Raw genomic sequence first — 20,401 nt, 5'->3', positions numbered from 1 at the left:
TCTTAAATGCCAGGTGGGGCACCAACTCATTGATGATGATCCCTCTGGCATCAAAGGGTTAAACATTTGACTTGATGAATCCTAACTTTCCTTAGTTAATATGTTTTAATCTGTCTGATTGCTGTGCTCAGCGGTACCCTCAGCATCCACACCCTTCAACCAATAACGGCCCCTGGATGGACGGATAGACAGACACACTGCCTTTGGGGAATTACATTTTTTGGGCCATAATAACTAAGTGATGCTTACTAACTATGAAACCTTCTGGCAACAGAAGATGTCGTATGGCTTAGCACCGCTTACTAAATATGAGCCTTTATGTACAGTAACCAATCATAAGGGTTTGGGTTTGTATGGCTATACATACATATACTGTATATATATATATATAAATAAATAAATATATATATATATATATATATATATATATATATATATATATATATATATATATATATATATTCATACACATATAACCACACACACACACACACACACACACATATAGTAGTAAAGAAAGGGCACTCACATTAATCTTGCCGCAGTTGCCTGGATGTTCTGATGAGAGTTTGAAATGTACAAGCACAGGTAAAATAACGCCCACTTACAGGTCTTGTTACAGTGATGAAGTATTTAACAGTGATCACTTGTAAATATCTCATCACTTTAAGACGTGCACGTTATTCTTCTATGCATGTATATATGTATATATTTATATATATTTTATATAAATATAAAAAATAAAAAGATGCTACAAAAATGAAAATGTTATCAAATTCCACTATGTAAATAAAAGTAAATAAACAACTGAGTGATGCAGTAAATATCCCTCAGATATTTTAAATGGATAAACAAACATTCACAGAGAGATGTTTAAAATGACGGGGGCACTGGGGCGTATGCCGCAGTTTCCGAAAACAAGCGAAGGCTATTTTTTGCACCCACTGAACAGAAGCACAGTGATGGTATTCATAGCAAATGCATTCATGTTTGTCTTCTTGACACCTCTTGCTAGAGACCCTTTTACAATCGATTATTTGATACAAAGAAAATACTCCTGTCTAGAAGTAATATTTCCTTTGGGCAATGTGAGCAATTTGCGAGCACAACCGCTGGAAGTTAGAATGTATTAGCTGACAAACTGAATCAGGGGATAAGGAATGTACAGTATTAGCTTGCAAACTGAATCAGGGGATAAGGAATGTACAGTATTAGCTTGCAAACTGAATCAGGGGATAAGGAATGTACAGTATTAGCTTGCAAACTGAATCAGGGGATAAGGTGAACTCTGCCATTTTTGTGTATTTAATAAATAGGGAGTTTGCCCAAAATTGCCTGAAACAATAATCTTCATTTTTTTATTTTTACAAAAAATTGCCCCCCCAAAATAACTAATTGTGACTATTGTCAGGTACTCCGTTATCAAGGGACGACAGAAAGAAACCAATTATAGGGGCAATAAGACAGAGGGCTTGCACATATGGTAACATATACAGGGTCAGATATGCATTTACTCATGTACATATACATAGAAATGTAGTAACACTTACTATCCCCAGAGCCGCAGACAAACAAGTAAAAGTCTGCACATCTGGGAATAGTGTCTGCCGTGATTGTGCTGCGAGGGATCTGTGCTTTCCAAGAAGAGCCCCCCGCAGGGTTAATCCTTTCGTGCTGCGACCATCACGGCCGCGCCACTGAAAACATTAAGTCTTGCTACATCTGCACATACACTCATTCATGCATGCACTCATATGTACACACACTCATACACGCACCCATCTAAATACAGCTCAACCCCGTTATAATGCGATCCGTTTCAACGCGAATCCACTTATAACGCGATGCAAGCGTGGCTCCCAATTTTTGTATCTATCGATACTTTACAACACGATTATTGGTATCTTAAATACTTTACTGTACAATGCATACAATTGTACATTATTTCTAACGCGATCCGCATATAACGCGATGTGATTCTGTGGACCCCAAGCACAGCGTTATAAGGGGGTTGAGCTGTACTTCTAGATGCTGAGCAAACTGATTCAGATCCACATATACCTACACGGAAAGACACAAAGCTACTAACTCCCCCTGCAGCCATTGTAACTATGTGATGATTTCCAAAATATTTATTCACCCTATTCTCCCCTGGCTCTCTCTACACATTCCCTCCATCATTGATTTTATGGCTGGGATTACAAAATATGTAAAAATCCTGATGTGACAATTAGACAGTAACGGTGACCAGGATGTCATTCAGTGGTAAACAAAACAATATGGTTGTTGGCATGAATGCAACATTCCATCGGAAGCGCACACTGGGCGAGTTTCTACCTCTGTTCAAAGATTTAATTGAGCCAATTGTACAATAGTGTGCAGTTCTGAGAACTATGATATAGTTGTGCCAGTAATACATGGACGAATCATACAGAAGATCTAATAAGATGAGGAATGCTCTTTTTGTTTGTAACTAATGAAACGTTGGATTTGTTTTTCTTCCAGGAAAAGAACTGCAAATAGAGTGAAGAAATTTAATATCAAATTGGACAGCTTGCTTGAGAAACGGCACATATGAAGAGGTGTGATGTTGTGGTAAAATCAAGGTTTGATGTCGGAGAGTGCCGTCAATCACAATGGGTTAGTTAGGGAGGATAAAAACCATTCAGATAATAATATTAATAAACCATCCAACTGAGCTGGATTGTCCACATTCCAACTCTCAAAGGCCACCTGCATGGAGTCATTTTGCAATCATTCCCAGTTAATCAGCAATACTGAATGCTTGTCAGAGTCTAAAGTTCTGAAATCCTGAACTAGACTCTTTGCAAACCAATGGATTGGAAGGGTTTTATTAATCTGGAAATAGTGAATCTTGTCATTTCTTTTGCTTGCACTGTGAAATTTCATGCAGCAGAATCAACAGGATCCGACAGCGGGTATGTCGCCCGATCTAGCGTTAACTTGCATTGATCTGAATGCCACTTAACGCCGGATCAGGTGCGATATCCCATCTTGGAACTTGCTGAATCTGTCTCCTAGGAAAATATGTATCAAGTGTCACAAACTGGAGAATTGCTACGCAAGCAGGTGTAAATTGCCTCATTCTGCGTCAATGCATTAAGGCAGAGGTTCTCAACTCCAGTCCTCAAGGGCCACTAACAGGAAAAGGATTAAGGATATCCTGCTTCAGCACAAGTGGCTCAACCACTGATTGGGCCACCAGTGCTGAAGCAGGGATATCCTGAAAACCTGACCTGTTGGGGGGTCCTGAAGACTAGACTTGAGAACCCCTGCTTTAAGGGGACTTGCCCTAACTGGGCTCTACATGCGCCAGGGATCATTTCAGTGAGATAGGGGAGGAGATAATAAGTGCCGTCTTATAACAATTTGTGCCTGAAACTTGGGCAGTTTTCTTTTTTTCTCTGCATCAAATAAATCTGAATCCGTGAAATAGACGAGTGCAGAGAACGTCTTGCCTTCCATTGTAGATTTACAGTACCGCAGAAAAATACATGGGTTATGACAGGAGACATCAGTAGAAACCTATTATGGATTTCACATTGGTGAAAGTTTGTGTTAGCCAGAAGTTAATTACAACATACCTGCCAGGATCTAGTTTGTATTGCACACACCCATCTTCCAACTTTCTTAATAAATTAAATACTTATCAGATGAGGTCATAATAAAAGCCAATTGATGGAAAATGTTTGACCGATGCAGGTTGCTTAATTGTAAACATATCTCAATGAAGATTAAGGTGGCTTAGACAGTACATTAATAAAATATGGCTCTGAATTATTAACAGGGTCTCAGGTTCTTGTTTAGTAAAAATGTGGCTTATAAAATCAGTATTTGACATTTTAAAAATAGTTTTTCCATCTCCTAGTTGTAAAGCACATAGTTTACATTGCCTAGTATTTCTCAGGAAGCTGTTCCATGTCTTCTTGTATTTTTCAGACTAGGCCCACAAAATGATGATGTCATTGCTTTGCTGAGGTGCGTTCGATTGTAAGCTCCTTGGAGCAGGGACTCCTCTTCCTTAATGTTACTTCTATGTCTGAAGCACTTATTCTCATGACCTGTTATTTATATTATTTGTTATTTATATGATTACCATGTGTATTACTGCTGTGAAGCGCTATGTACAATAATGGCGCTATATAAATAAAGACATACAGTACAATACAATATCTGTCATAAGTTTATTATGAGATCACTCTACAGTATTAACTACTAGTGAATGTATTGTGGATGAGCACCATGCAAGCAAGGAGAATCTAACAAGTCGTCATTTTATCTGCATGACCCCTAAACTGTGTAAGTGAGGTTGAAAGATGTAAGATTTAGGACACTTCTTAATGCCTAAAAAATGCTTTTGATAATCTAAAAAAGCCCAGAGCGGCCTCATGCTGTGCGAAGCATCATTTAGTGTCAGGACAATGTCAGTTGTGTAAGTAAGTGGCGGGTATTGTGGTGCACAGGAAAGTGGACTAAAAGCAGACTATTCATAGAGGCAGCGTACGTGGCACCGACGCATTAAGTGCAGAGAGCATCACATTCACATCAGCATGTGCAAGTACGGTTTCTATTTGAATAAACATTTAGGGCCATATTCACCAAGCGATGCTAAGCAATGAGGCATGGATAGAATGGGCCTGTAAAGCGCCTCACAGTTTAGCACTGCTTAGTAAATATGATCCGAAATGTTTGGACCAGTGGTGAAAAGCAATAAAGTTCAATTAAGTGGGAGTAAATAAAAACCATGGTTCGCATAACGTGGTGGTTGCAACGCTCTTCTGTTACCTGATATCTCTCTCATACAGGAAGAGGTGTATATCTAAAATGCTACAGCCAACAGGTAGATGCCTACAGGTAATTCTACTCCGCAATCGTCAGTGTTTCTTGTAGCCTTAGGTCGCTGGTTATCAACACATTCCCCAGGGGACCCGGGCAGGCCAGGCCATTAGTGGGGGAAAACCAAGCAATACCCCGCTCCTTTATAATGTAAGTGCATTCACATACCGTATGTTTTCAATTTCTTGGCTATTCTTTCAATCTGGTGTTGCCCTGGGTCCCCAAGGAGAGGGTTGAAAACCACTGCTTTAGGTAATGCCAAGTCTAACTGACACTTAGGGCCCTATTCAATAATATTCAACGGTCATTGACTTGAATGGCAGCTTTCGACCAATTGCAGTGAGATTAATAGCATCACACTGTATTGAATTAGACCACTAATCCCATCCCCCCAACAATAGAAATAGACTTCTAAACAAAGAGTCTTGGTAGGCACACAATTCTGTGGAGAACCCTAAACCTATAGGAGGCTTCAATAATATTAACCAATTAGGTATAATATTACTATTCAAGCCCCCTCTGGGCAGAATGAATAATTTGGCAGTGATAACAAGTGTTGTAGATATTTTGGCACAGATGCTGGTTATCAGCGTTTGCCAATGTAATTTTCCATCTGCCAGTACCACATATGTTTTCTTCTCTGAGTCAGTCAGCGTGTTGTTGTTCAGTGTTTTTAAAGGTACATTGGATTTGTATACTTTGAAGGTCTGTATCGTATAGCTACAGTATGCCTACTTTGTAGGTGTGGTTTGTATACTTTGGGTTGTGCTACATGAAGTAGATGAACATACAGTATGTTTTGCTTGAAATATTTTTTCATGTTGGTTAGGTAGTGTAGGACGGTTGGTGCCTCACCATAGATCAAACACATACAACAGGAATGAATGACATTATCACTCATTCCATGAATTCTATGTTTTCATTTGCTCATTAATGCACAAAATGCTGCTCTACTTGCATTATATCTGACATTCTAGTATACAACATTAGTGTAATGCTTACAAGTAGCAGTTAGCTGATTTGGTGGGGGAGGGTTTGGCTCTCCTTGAAATAGCACTGTGTTAACAGTGAAAACAATAACAAATATATTTAATGAACCACTGGTGTTTTTAGTATAATGCAGACTGGACAAAACCCTCCATAAATTCAATGCAAGTTAATGGTTATAATGTCAGACATCTAAAATGGAACTGATAATTAGGAGGTGCTGTAAGTGCAGCTCAAGTGATGAACCCAGAACACGAAAACCCACGCGGATTCCGCAGTGCAAACCAGAAAGAGAAATATGTTTCCAGAATTACAACCCTAAATCACTGCATGGACACAATACAACTTAGCGACATGATGTTTCTTTAAAAGATAGAAACAAATCTTGCAAGCTATAAATAATTCAAGAATACATTTCTTGTACATTTTTCTACAGGGAAGATAATAAGCTTGTTTTTGTGCGGATTCCAATCTTGGTGTCTCTGCAGGGCCAGGAATAATTATGTTTTGTGATGTGGGAAAAGGAATCATTTTTTAACTCGCTTCTCATTGGCTCCTACAACTCATGCTTGGTTATCACCCACAAGTTTTTCTGCATGCAGAATGCACCAATGTGTACAGTATATATTCATGGTCACATATTTTAAACACACGCATAACAAACACAGAGAAGTATACATGGCTAGAACGTCAATACACATATTTTAGAATAAAAAAATCATTTTGATGTTTTATTCAATAACGGCCCCAAAAAAAAATAACCTGGCAATAATTGATTGCGGTAAAAGAAAGTGTGCTCACTATGCCACAGGGAAAAGGGAAATTAATCTTGCAACAAAACCGAGCTAGTGCACAAAGGAAAGACTGTATATGGTGATGGTTGCATGTGTAGGTCAGCTGACAGGCTTAGCTTCGCATTAGCCTATACATACATTGATAATATGACGTGGCACTTCTCCTGCAAGAGACAGATATCACCGGGAGCTCTGCAATCATTAAAATCATCTGCTGCTTCAACTAACGGGTCTGAGAAGTGAGAATTATTTCCTCTCCTAACAAGAGCATTAAATACAAATGAAAACATGTAACTTGCCAAGCATCACAGAATCTCAAGGATTGTAGACATTGTTCCCTACCGTTCTAATTGCTGTTGGGATTCCGGACTCATCAACAGGGCCGATTCCTGCGTAGTGCGGTGCTTTAATGACTGTGACTTTCTTCTCTTCTTCCGAGGTCCTACAGATCGGTATAGTACTGCTGCTTCTGTTGGCCTCTGACTGGTACTGCTGGAAATAGGAATCTGTGGATTCTGCAAGGAAAACATAACAGTAGTTAAGTAGTTAAAGAAATTGCGTCACTTTATATACGCCAACTTTTTTGTACGCAGGGCCAGATGAACATAGGTTTTCTAAGCACATTTGATATATTTTCCGTATTCTCATCACAAGAAATACACTGTACTACTGGTGAATGTCATCAGTATCACAGGAGTTTGTTCAAGCCACTTGGCCCGAACCTCCAAAAGCTCACGGATCGCTGTATACGTATCTAAAATGGAAGTGGAGTACTACTTATTTTGTACAATACCTAGGCACAAAACTGCGGTAATAGCGATCATATGGGTGGAGAAAAAAAATGTCATGGCACTCAAACCACAGCAATTACTTTATGCAACTAAAATATGTGTAGCGGTGTTTCCCCCACCCAATGGGAGATTCTGCCATTACAGCGTGTGGTGCATGTTACCTGTTGGTAAGCAGGAGGCTGAGTTGTCCGCCGATGTTTGTGGGGACACAAAACTGGCTTCTGGGGTACATACCCGACACAGATCTCTAGTGGTACAGCGCCTCCATCTGCCGCAGGCTCCAGATGTATGAAGGTAATCTCCTACGGTAGAACAAAATCCCTTCTTCTTCCCCAGAAAGATCACACACCAGTCAGGAGGTATAATAACTGGAACAGTTTATTTTGTTAAGCTCAAGGCAGTCACAGCAGGCTTCTGTCCAATGCAGTCTCTGGATTGATATCCATCTGTAGGATGTTCCCTGTACCTGCACTACGGGTCAAGAGCCCCCGCAGCAATCCTTGCTCTTCCCTGATCCTCTATCAGGATCAGGGAAAGGTACACACTCACTCTCCCCCTAGTGAGTCTACGGCCTGCAGATTTACCTGGCAAAACCCAGAAGAAGGGCTCCTGTATGGATGGTTCACAGTACCTTAGTCTGACCTCTTTGGGCTGCACTCTCTCTAGACATATTTCATGTTCTCTACGCCTAAGAGCCTCTGTGGTTTCCTTGGGGCCAAACTCTCCCTTGGCCCACCAATAATCTACAATATCGCCCTCCTCCAACATAAACCTGGTGCGGTGCATGTAGGGTACATACCCTTGAAATTTAGGATCCCACCAGGGCAAGCACTTAACGTGGGCAGCCTTAGTAGACCCCGAATCAAAGGTTGTATGTGAAGAAAAAACAGAAGTGTTAGAGTTCACCGACATTGCATACTGACTCCCCCCAGAATTAACACTGTCGGCCGTCAACCAAACACGATCCCCAAAGTCAGAGTCTGACCAGTCAGTGGTGGGCTTCACAGTCTTTGCAGCCCGCAGAATTCTCTTTCTAGAACAATAGTCCTGGGAGGCTCTTGAGGCCTCTCCTAGTAGAGCACCACCCCGACTGAGCCGCGGTTGGGAGCTCTCTAACCCTGAACTCCCCGGCAAGGAATGTTTGTGGGCCAATTTAGAGTCCAAATAACGGTCCTGATCTACAGGGGACAAGGATGAGGTCATTCCCAGACCCACCAATTTCTGGCGGTGCAGGTGGGCCCGAACATGCTCTATAAATGTTCGCGTAACTGTCAGGATTATAGCGCTATTCACCGGAGTGGGAATCGGTCGTTCCTCGTCTGCCCTGGCGGTCGTGTTGGTAGTGATGACATCGCTGAGGGTCTCACGAGATCCTGGTACAAGCTCAGGTCCCGCACCAGAAGAACGCCCACATCCGGTCCTTGAATGGGTGTGTCATCGTCATCGTCCGCATGGGCCTTGGCACCGGAAGGCACCTCCACAGGCATAGTGAAATCACTGGCAAGGCCGCTGGGAACTTCCACGATCGGGATGCTCCTCCGCCGCTCAGGTTTCACTGTTGCCATCATAACAACCAGACTCCGCCGTCGCTCAGAACTACTGGTAAGAGTCTGTTCGTCTGCAGCATCGGTAGGGGTATTCGGCACCAGCCGAATCACCACAGATGACCGACGGCTACTGGCACTAGACTAGGGTAGGGACACGTCCGCAGGGGAGTGGTACCGGATCATTTCAGTGTCGTCAACGGCAATCAGCAGGGCTCGTGCCGGCTCCTGCGCCTCTAACAACAGCGGTTCCTCCTCACCCCAAGCAGTCACCTTACCCGGTTGTGCTTGGTTTGGTTCCGGTTCCCTGACTGTCTATGGTTCCTCTCTGGGGACTGGGTCTGGAACCATCTCGGAATGTTCTTCGATCAACGGGGTATTTGGACCCCCAGGAGCATTCAAGCACTCGGGCCTTCTTGAACCTTCCGGCTTGAGGTAGTTGGTGTTTCTTCTTCGACCGCCCATGTCTTCGCGTCTGTCGCGTCTTTAATCGCGAAAGCCATAGGCCGCAGCAGCGTCGGCTTTAAGAATCGTGCTCCGCATCTCGCACACGTGACGTCCCATATCAGGTCACTGCCCGGAAAGTCACACTTGGGACAGAGGTATTTGATGTACCTCCTCTCATCTACATTTACTACCAGGAGTCCTCCCGGCAATTGGTAGTGTGCAAATTCCATTTCACTGGCTATGATGATCAGGATTCTTGATAGGCATAAAAACAAACAAGCCTAGGGGTAGCATGGGATTAGAGAAACATGCAATAAATCAATAAAGGCGATAAGACAGTAACAGAAGTGCTTATATGGTGGACAAGGGGCAAACTACACAGGATACTATTGTACTTACACGGCCATATGTAAGTAGAAATGGTAAATGGTATCTTTGGTAGAACAATTCTAGCCCCTCCAGGCGCTGGTGCAGGTGAATCAATGGTGTATAAGAATATATATATATATATATATATATAAATACTCACACGGCCCAGTGTGAGTAATTACAGAGGGTAGGTATCTTTGGGGTTAACTTAACCCATCCACATGTGATAGCTGGACGTGGGAGACTGCCCTCAAACGTGACATCAGCAAGGGACTCACTCCCCACTCTTGGTCGTCAGTCAGGGTCTCTCCCCGGTGTTGCAGTGTAGGGGGGGACAAGTGAGGCACGATGTCAGAGGTGTTTTTAAAAAAATGGCATTTATTAGTTAAAATACAGAAGTGAACTCACATACATAAAAGGTGCACCCCTGGCCTCCACACGCAGTCCAGGATCAAGCTTTAGCAGCGATTTGCACAGTTCCCGCGTCCGGGATGCAGGAGGATGGAACTTTCCTGCTTGGTTGCAAAAGCTGCTTCGATCTGGCTACGGAAGCCTCCGTGGGACAAAATCAGCTACTATTTATAGCTCAAAATATGGGCCGTGTGAGTATTTATATATATATTCTTATACACCATTGATTCACCTGCACCAGCGCCTGGAGGGGCTAGAATTGTTCTACCAAAGATACCATTTACCATTTCTACTTACACATGGCCGTGCAAGTACAATAGTATCCTGTGTAGTTTGCCCCTTGTCCACCATATAAGCACTTCTGTTACTGTCTTATCGCCTTTATTGATTTATTGCATGTTTCTCTAATCCCATGCTCCCCCTATGCTTGTTTGTTTTTTTGTATCTATATAAGGGCTCTGGATTATCCCTTTATCGGGGTTGAAGCAGAAGGGATCCTAAAGCTGGCTCTAAGCACCTGCGAGAGAGCTATTGTTGATTTTATTGCTGTATTGTAAGCAAATTTTGATCTAAAACTCAAGGTAAGCGCCTGGTCGTTTTTTCCTATATTGTTCTTGATAGGCATGGAAGCAGGAGTAGTATTGTGATTGCTCCTCTCGGCTGGCTCCAAAGAACGGAGGGTGTGGTCGGGAACATCCGGTACCTCCCTTATCTTCAGTAGTCGTTCGGCATTGGCTGTTACAATGCCCCCTACCTCTGGTGGAAATCAGAGAAGGGCGTACTGGAACAGGGCATGACCCTGTTTCCTGTCTGAGCCAGTCACATCGCTTGGGTGGGATCCTGGCTTTCGCGCCAGACCCTTGCAGAGCTTGGCAAGAATAAAGCGTGCAACTTTCCAGCAAAGCTCCCACGCGGTTCCCAGTGTCAGCGGGAACTACATCTTAGATAGTGTAACTCACGTGGTGCATTCCCAGGCAAGCGAACCTCCATTTTACAGTGCTATAGAGTACATTGTACAGCTCTTTTTTTTCTTTCTAGAGACTGCATGGAGTAGAGGTACAGGGTCCCTGGCGAAGCCTCAGGGGCCTGTCCCCAACTTTCTTTTATGGAAGGGTATCCACGCTCCCCGGCCAGGCACCAGGGTACACCCAAACTTAGTTGTTTGTTAATGTATTTTCTCTTAGTATGCAGGTATCCACGCTACCTGGCGAAGCCCAGGGTACGCCCCAGCATAGCATCAGTAATAATTCTACGAAGGGTATCCACACTCCATGGCAGAGCCGCATTCTCCCCAACATATTTTCTCTTAGGCAAGGGTCTGGGTAACCCCCTCCCTCGTGTTGCCTCAGGGAGAGACCCCCCCCCCCTTCCTTAATTTATAGCACTTGCTCTGGAAGCAAACCTTGTAATTTCCAGCCTTGCGTCACTCAAAGTCTGTCCTGTCACTGATCTCAGCAGTGCCTCCAAATGTAACGGTGTTTCCCCCACCCAATGGGAGATTCTGCCATTACAGCGTGTATGGTACATGCTACCTGTTGGTAAGCAGGAGGGCTGTGTTGTCCGCCGATATTTTTGAGGACACAGGACAGGCTTCTGGGGTACATACCCGGCATATTTATCTAGTTGTACAGCGCCTCAATCTGACGCAGGCTCCAGATGTATGGCGGCGATCTCCTACGGTAGAACACAATCCCTTCTCCTTCCCCAGAAAGATTACACACCAGGCAGGAGGTATAATAACTAGGACGGTTTATTCTGTTCAGCTCAAGGCAGTCACGACAGGCTTCTTCCCAATGCAGTTTCTGGGTTGATATCAAGCTGTAGGATGGTCCCTGGTCCTGCTCTACGGGTCAAGGGCCCTCACAGCAATCCTTGCTCTTCCCTGATCCTCTATCAGGAACAGGGGAAAGGTGCACACTCACTCTCCCCCTAAGGGAAGAGGAACAGGAAAGGCCAGTATTCAGGCAACCTGTGTGTGACCTGCCTCTCTCAAGTGGGGAGAGGCACTGACTAAATTTGGGTGGCAATCCCCTTAAGTACAGCCAGGGGGAGGGCACCAGGTCTGACCCAGGATTGGGTACAACCCAAGCCTGGTTCCACCTCCTCACCTGACACTCAAGAGTACTGCTGGAAGTGGGAAAAACCCATGATAGGTACTGGCAGGCCTGCTCTTTTCAGGACTTACTGCCAGGGAGGGCAGACTGGTAGCAAAGAACTAGTCCTAGCTACATATGTGTGAGGTAATTATGCTGTGCCAGTAAAGTGGGACATCAATGTTTCACTGGGGTAAATACATAGTGATGAGCCCCAAAGTGTTCGCAAACTTTGTAAGACATGACAGGCTAAAAACCTTAAGGAACCCATGTATATGGATCTGCTAACTAACAGCAACTCTCCATGATCTTCCTTGTGTACAAATCCAGGGTGCAGTGCTTTTCAGAAAGCTGTTGGAAAGTGTCTCATATAATTCTTTCTTTATTTGCAGAATTGTTGAATATATTCTACTTGAACTTACATGAATTCATTATGATTGTATAGACTGTCATGTGTGCTATATAATCAATGTCATTTACTGTACTGTACGAGTTAAGCTCCCACATACTGTATGATAATAAGGCTAATGGGATTAGTCATTCATTGGTAAGTGCTTCAGTGCATGGGGTGCTGCAGTAGAATTTGCATAATACATTGCAGGTTTATACAGCATTGTTGATATTAGACAAGACATAAGACACAAGCTTTGCCTGTCAGCAAGAAAAAAAAGCCTATGATTGCTGCATCCACAGCAGGGTTACAGCATTCATGCTATACACACTGACATTCTAAAGTTCAGACCAAGAGACAAAGACTTGGGTATTGGAAAACACGTCAGTACTGTAGCTTTTAGACTGGCAGTATAAGTTATGACAGCCGCTCTGGACATGCTTAGCCATTGGCAAAGATGAATGAGGGAACACATGATTCAGTAAGTGTTGAACGTTTCAAAGGGGTTAGACCAAGGAGATGCATTACATCTGATTGTTGTTGATTTATTGAAGCACTATCTGAAGCTACTGTAAAAGGTGGAATTACAGTGAGATGAAACAGAATGAACACAGGATGTAATTTATTAAAATTCTACACCAGATCTGAACATAAGGAAGATGATACCATATTTAGAAGTTAAAGTGTGTCCCATTATACAACTACACAAAAAGGAATAATAACTGCAATGCAGTAAAAATAAAAATGTATTTCCCATCTATCGGAGCACAGATGGTTTAACAGTTCTCCCACAATTTATTGTTCATTGTAGTCTCACAACATCCTCTTCACCTAGCATGGAACATTACATTTTTCAACTTAATAACTTAAAAGGTTATTCAAACTAGGGTGGGACCCCGAGGCCATTAAAAAGCATGTGCAATACAATATGTGTTTCAAATACCAGCAGCAAAAGGGAATTGTCTGTTTTTGGCACAGTATCATAGGTTTCTTTTGTCTCTGAGAAGAAGAGCTTTGTAACTCTTTGAAGTTACACTGATACGTATAAATTAGCCACATTATTCACATGCTGCCTTAGGGACGTTTTTATGTGAGTAAATCACATTGAATAGTTCAGCCGGCTAGTACTGATATTCTGCTGCATTCCAGACATTTCTTATTCCTCATATGATAGCTAGTGGTTACTGCACTGCTAGCATGTATAGGGATATATCAATCTAGCTAAAAAACAAACAAACTGGTGATTGTGCTATAACTGTGACTGTAGGATAGATTATTTCAACATGTCAAGGAATTTTAGATCACATTTACTGCATGGTCCTAAACCATAAAGGTACTTGAATATGCCATCCAGCAGGGCCACCAACGGATCAGGTTTTCAGGATATCCCTGCTTCAGCACAGGTGGCTTGGTCAAAGACTGAGCTTCTGATTGAGCCACCTGTGCGCAAGCAGGAATATCCTTAAAACCTGACCTGTTGGTGGCCGTTGAGGACTGAAATTGGTAACCCTGCCATACAGCTTAGTGTACCTTAGTCAATATGATCTGTTGTGCTTACTTTGCCTTGCTTACATCAGCTAGAACTTTGTGGAGTGGCTATAAAGAACAGAAGGGGTTACAAGGTGCACTAATTTGAGTGGGTCTGCAGATTTTTGGGGAACGGGGAGAGGGTTTTATCCTTAACTAACGCTTTATCTGCATTAAATGTAACAGTCTTGGTTAGCAAGTTTCTAACATTTGATGTGGGTAAAAGCTAAAAGAAGAATGTAAATAAAAGCATTTCCAAAAGAATAGGCCGTAAGATGTGTTAAAGTGATGTTAATATGCTGTGAAGTCGCTTTCCTTTGCTGGAGAGGAGTTTAGTCTTGCTCATTTGAATAAAGCCGAAGTTTTCTCCAGCACTAAGTGGCGGCTTCTTAGCTTTCTGAATAGGCGCCAAAGAACTCAGGTTATAGAACGTCAAAGCTAATCTAAGCCATTCTATTACTTTGGCTCTTATTCATTATGCTGTGAAGATGCTTCTCTGTGTCGGGTAAGACTGCAGTTCCATTTGTTTAAATTAAATTGAGCTCCTCTCCAGTATGTTGAATGGGGGCCTTTGACAAGCAAAACTTTCACAAATAATTAAACAAGTATGAAATCTGTCTCATTCCTGACTCCAACTTGTTTAAACTAAATGGTGTGTTTCGATTTTCACCTGGGCACTGATAATGTTGTGGTTAAGACAATGAGCTGTAGATAGAAAACCTAGGTTCTGTTTGCAGAGTGGGGACAATACTGAGAACATCTCTCTCTCTCTCTCTCTCTCTCTCTCTCTCTCTCTCTCTCTCTCTCTCTCTCTCTCTCTCTCTCTCTCTCTCTCTCTCTCTCTCTCTCTCTCTCTCTCTCTCTCTCTCTCTCTCATGTATCACTCTACTGGGGTCAATACATGTGTGGTGAAGATTTTTCATACGTCCACACCCACGTCACAAATGTACAGCAGGACACCTCATTCTGGTTCACTCGGCAATCATTTGCTCTCTTTAATTGTGAAAGCTTGAATCAATCACCAATATGTTACCAACTGTACTGTACATGCACTCTGAAACAGAATGCCTTGGGCACTATAGGGACTAACGTTATAGCTCTGAACACAAGGGCTGCAGACTGCCACAGAGAATACCATTGATTCCATTATATATTGCTTTCATTATTTCATGCATGGTGTTCTGTTCTATTAATTATTCCCCGCACATTATGCTTTAATACTGTGTCAACTCTACTGAGACATCTACAATCCAGAATTTGGTATATTATACTATATACAGTAATTGTTTAATAAAACCACTTTGCCGCTTAGTGCCTCTTTTTCAGGTTCATCATGTGTGTCTTTGCAAAGTAGAAATAAAAACAACTTTGTGTTTCTCATTCTTCATCAAACTTCATATTAACATTTTATTCTTGAGAGGAAAGTGAATGTAAAAACTATTTAGCACTGTAGATTATTCTCAGAGTTGCATCTAGCTCCCTGTTCTCTGGCAAATGTGCCATATTTTTGTTACTTCACATTTATGTTATGAAAGCATTGAAATTAGTGAAACGGGTGTAATATTTCAGTGCATTATCCTTCTGCAACTAGAATGAATATACCTTGCTACAGGTTTCTGATTGTTCAAGATTACTAATGGAATAGGCCAGTGCTGCTTCAATAGGGCATAAAGAAAGACTATAAAACATACTGTACATGTTTCTTTGTATAACAAAGTTCACACACAGTTGCATAGAAATCAAATAATTACTTGGCTCCTCTTATGGATGTCATTGTGCTACTTGTTTTGTGACATCATTTGGTACATCTTTTTTTTAATAGCTAACTCATTCAGAGACATATGTTTGCTTTTGTCTGCAGCCATCACATGTACAAAAAACATATTTCCTGCTCAACCTTCACACAACAAATGTATTGTATATGTATTTAATACAATGATATTACTTCTATTCCAAAAATGCTCTACCAAGAATTTTTTTTAGAAAAAGAGAGGTGTAATTGCTACAGTATGTAACCCCTCTTACTTCTGGGCCCCAGACTGACACCTGGTGCTGAGGTGGAGGCCTAAGTCCTTTATTGCTACTTGATATGCCACATGTAGCATACGGTCAGACAGCGGGAAGTACACTGTGTGTGGTATAACTGCTATTATATCATTGTTACCCAGTCTTAAGAACATCGTAATCCTTAGCAAAGGATCACTACACTCATCATACAGCATATATATTATACTACTTAACAATAACGTTGCGCAGGTGTGTGTCAGTGTAAGTTGAGAGTGGGCCATCCAGTCCTGGTTATATGGACCTATGTGATGGTGCCGGCACACCGTGGGAGCTCTTACTGCACCAAAGTGTTGCAGGTCTGTACTTCACAAGGGTGTATTGGTACCACTATGACTACAGCCTTTGAGGGTCCCCTCCAACAGAGCTCAAAGCCCGTGCAGCTTCCTGGGGTGGATCCGCTTGGCTTCTCACCACAATGTACTGCCCTCACTCAGGCAAGTTTCAGTTTACTATCAACGGGACTCAAACTTACCTCGGGGTCACTCACGATCGAGCCTGAAGGCATGCAGACTCGTACAGATTTGACTCACGTCTCATTCCCACCCCTCTTAAAGGCTCCTCTCCCTCTTAGTCCCACTTTATTACTGACTGCTCTTATGTCCATAGCACACTTGAGAAGAGCCTGCCAGGCAGTGTGACTGTGTTGCCTGCATCACACAGGGGTTACATCCCCCTGCTAAAGAAACTGTAGGAGGAATGTCCTCTAAACCAAGTGCACCAAAGTGTGAGATCTGATAGTCATAAGTGAATAAACAAGCTTAGGCGGACCCTGGGATAGGTAAGTGATCACAAACAACTAGGAGTGTCTTGATTGCAGAGCTCATTAATAGGTTACCTGCTGCCAATGGTGTGACAAAAACCTAATCTGAACTAACTGGTGTATATGAACATAAGTGTGAACAGCAGGTCTCTATCTGGCAGCAACCCTAGAGCAAGATATGAATATCCAGTGATATAATGATGTAGTTCTTACTCACATGGGTGTTTTTTGTATGCCATCCCAGAGGCGTGCGTCCAGCTAGTATACAATGCAGACAGGAATCCTCGTGGAAAAAGTGAAGCACATCCGGTCCAAGAAGAAAACAATCCGGGGCTAAGCGAATGAATTAAAAGTATTATTTATTGGGGGTGCACAGCATGGTGGCGCAGGGGATGTACCTCTGACATGTTTCGCGCTGAGATAGCACTTCTCTTGGATACTCTTTGAGGAAGCGCTATCTCAGCGCGAAACATGTCAGAGGTACATCCCCTGCGCCACCATGCTGTGCACCCCCAATAAATAATACTTTTAATTCATTCGCTTAGCCCCGGATTGTTTTCTTCTTGGACCGGCTGTGCTTCACTTTTTCCACGAGGATTTCTGTCTCCCCCTGCTAAAGATGTCGATGTCCCTATCAACCAGGCTAAGTCCATCTTCACACATGACAATCTAAGCTCACAAATACCATCCTCTCTAAGTACATAGGATAATAGGTACAGTGGAACCAACATACACAGTTTTTACAGATTCTGTACTATTACACCACATGGTCCCACAGCTCCCAGGGTCACCTATGTCCAACGTCATTTGCATCACCCACTTAGCCGCACTAACAATGGGGATTTCTGTCGACACTCCCGGAGAATCATAGGTCCATCTAATGGAGGGTCTGACCTTTTTGGAACATAGGAAGAACACATGTGGTGTCACCCCTTCCTGTTGATAAGGGAGTGTATGGGATATAGGCAGCTCTGGTTCTTCTTGCCCTACACCTAACTGGTTTTCAAGTCCATCCTCCCGGTCTACTGGATTCAATGGGGTAAATGCGTCTGCCTCTGGGTCCAATTCAGGGATAATATTTTGCTCTAAACTTCTTGGCTCTACTGGTTGCATTAGAGAAACCTTTCATGGTGGATTTCCTTCTTTATGATCCATAATATCAAATAGGTGCCCTAATATTCTTTCTCCTCTGTATTCTTCATCCTTGTTAAACTCATCATCACTGCCCTGCCTGAAAACACCTGGTGGGATACAACCAGGACCCTGTCCTGTTTAACTGATCGCTTTTCCTGGGCCGTATATCTGCTCCTGGAATATCCTCTTTTTCATGGCACCTCACCAGTTGACCTATTGGCAATAGATGATTTCTATGCAGGCTCTTCTCTGGTCCACTTGCCTTTTCAGGCTTTACTCGATAGCCCTTTTAGTTTTTCTACTACTACATAAGGCTCCGGCTTCCAGCGGTTGGATAGTTTGTGTTTACAAGGTATACCCAGATTCCGGATAAGTACTCTGTCATTGACTTGTCACTCTTGGCCGTGTACTCCTTTATCATACTGGCCTTTATATCCCTGGCTGTTCGTACCAGCCGCAGTAGTGGCCAGTTTATACACCTCTTGCAGCTGTTCCTTGAGTTTCTTCACATACTACATGTAAGTGGTAGGGGATATGCCATCTGCTGCCACCACAAAATACAGGTCAATTGGTAATCTGGCTTCCTGTCCGATCAAATAGTATGGCGAGTACCCTGTAGAGTCATTCTGGGTACAATTATACGTGTGTACCAGATGATGAACACATCACAGAGGTACCTTTCTCATATGCTGAACATCTGTACGGTAAAACCACACACACACACTTAAAATATATGTGTAAACAATAAGGATGTATATATTTTAATAGCAACCACACTTCTCATTATTTTTTTCAATTTAGCCTCCCATATTTATTGTTGTCTTTTCTTAATAAAGCCATCACGGGAGACCTGCACAGCTTATGGTGCCACTATTGGAAACTTACCCATCATTCTGCCATGCTGCATGACAACCATACTCGAGTTAAGTGAAGGTGGTGATGGGTATGTTGGAGATGGAGAAAAGGCTCTTTGGAAGTGACTCATTGGACTGGCCGGACTTCCATTTACTGTTACTGGAGTCTGTGGGAAACAAAACAGAATGTTAATAAGAGAGTTAACAGTAGGAGAAGACAAACCGATACACAAATAAACAAAACAAAAGGGTAATACAGACTAAATGACCATAACAAGGTCGCTCGTACTGTATCAGTAACAGGATTGGCATTCCATGAAGTATCAAATTGTGCTTTGCCATTACTGTTGCTACAGGATGGAATGCGCTTTACTCCACCAAGTTGATGGGATGATCGACAGCTATTAAATATGCAGCATGCAAAAATTGTGTTACTACATTACATTTAAAAGAAAATACACTGATACGCCTAATTTGTTAAGTGAAACATATTAAACGTACATGAGATTTTTATGCAGGGATCAGGTACACACGTATTCATGAATTACTACTAATTGACAATTGTGTATTAAATATTTTATTACATTCTTGGGTTATTTCGAAAATTTAAATTAACAAGACAGGCATAACATAAACAAATTAAAAAACACCAGTCTGAGGATCCTAAAATGCTATTCATCGATTATTGCACCTTAAAAAGTCACCAGAACTGGTGGCTCTTTTAATTGTTGAACACATTTCATACCTCATTCGTTAGTAGCAGGTTGCCTGAAATGTAGTACAATTACAAAGAGTTTCCACTATGTACCAGCTTGCAGGCATATTTACAATACTGTACAAACAAGGGTTACACCATTAGTATTAGTTATTGCACATGAACTCAAAATGTGCAAAATACGAAACCATGTAAATGTACATATGGACTTTTTTTTATGAGTGGCTTTGTTAAAGCAGAAATACGGTTTCATTTTTTATTACAGGATTGAAGCAGGGGGGTCTCAGGAGCTGAACTGTGTTAATTTCAGCTCCGGGAGCCCCCTGCTTCCAGAGATACGTACCTCTGTAGGGGGTGCCGGTATCTCTTTTCAGTTTAAATGTCCCGATCACGCGGGTCAATAGGAAGTCGCACTGGATGATGTCACAGCTTGCTATTGGCCCGTGGGACATTTAAACGCTGCCATTATGTTAGGCATACCGTCTCTCTGACTGCAGAGATACCAGCACCCCCTACGGAGGTAAGTATCTCAGGAATCAGGGGGTCCCCAGAGCTGAAATGAACATGGTTCAGCTCCAAAGACCCCCTGCTTCAATCCTGTAGTATATATGTATATATATGTATATATGTGTATATATATATATATATATATATATATAT

General features: G+C 42.4%; 1 protein-coding gene across 20 annotated transcripts in view; it reads right to left on the bottom strand.

Moving 5' to 3' along the window:
* Positions 1 to 20,401, bottom strand: part of SORBS2 (sorbin and SH3 domain containing 2) — a 293,997-nt gene that overhangs the window by 119,322 nt on the left and 154,274 nt on the right. For all 20 annotated transcript variants that reach the window (XM_075610127.1, XM_075610126.1, XM_075610132.1 and 17 more), the window contains 2 exons: positions 19,058 to 19,193; positions 6,981 to 7,153 (listed from right to left, as the gene is read on the bottom strand). In XM_075610127.1, coding sequence (XP_075466242.1) covers positions 6,981 to 7,153; positions 19,058 to 19,193 — 309 coding nt within the window. The remainder of the gene's footprint in view (positions 1 to 6,980; positions 7,154 to 19,057; positions 19,194 to 20,401) is intronic.

Source organism: Ascaphus truei, chromosome 1 (assembly GCF_040206685.1).
Source record: "Ascaphus truei isolate aAscTru1 chromosome 1, aAscTru1.hap1, whole genome shotgun sequence".
Classification (NCBI taxonomy): domain Eukaryota; kingdom Metazoa; phylum Chordata; class Amphibia; order Anura; family Ascaphidae; genus Ascaphus; species Ascaphus truei.
This window is presented reverse-complemented; position numbering and strand designations above follow the sequence as displayed.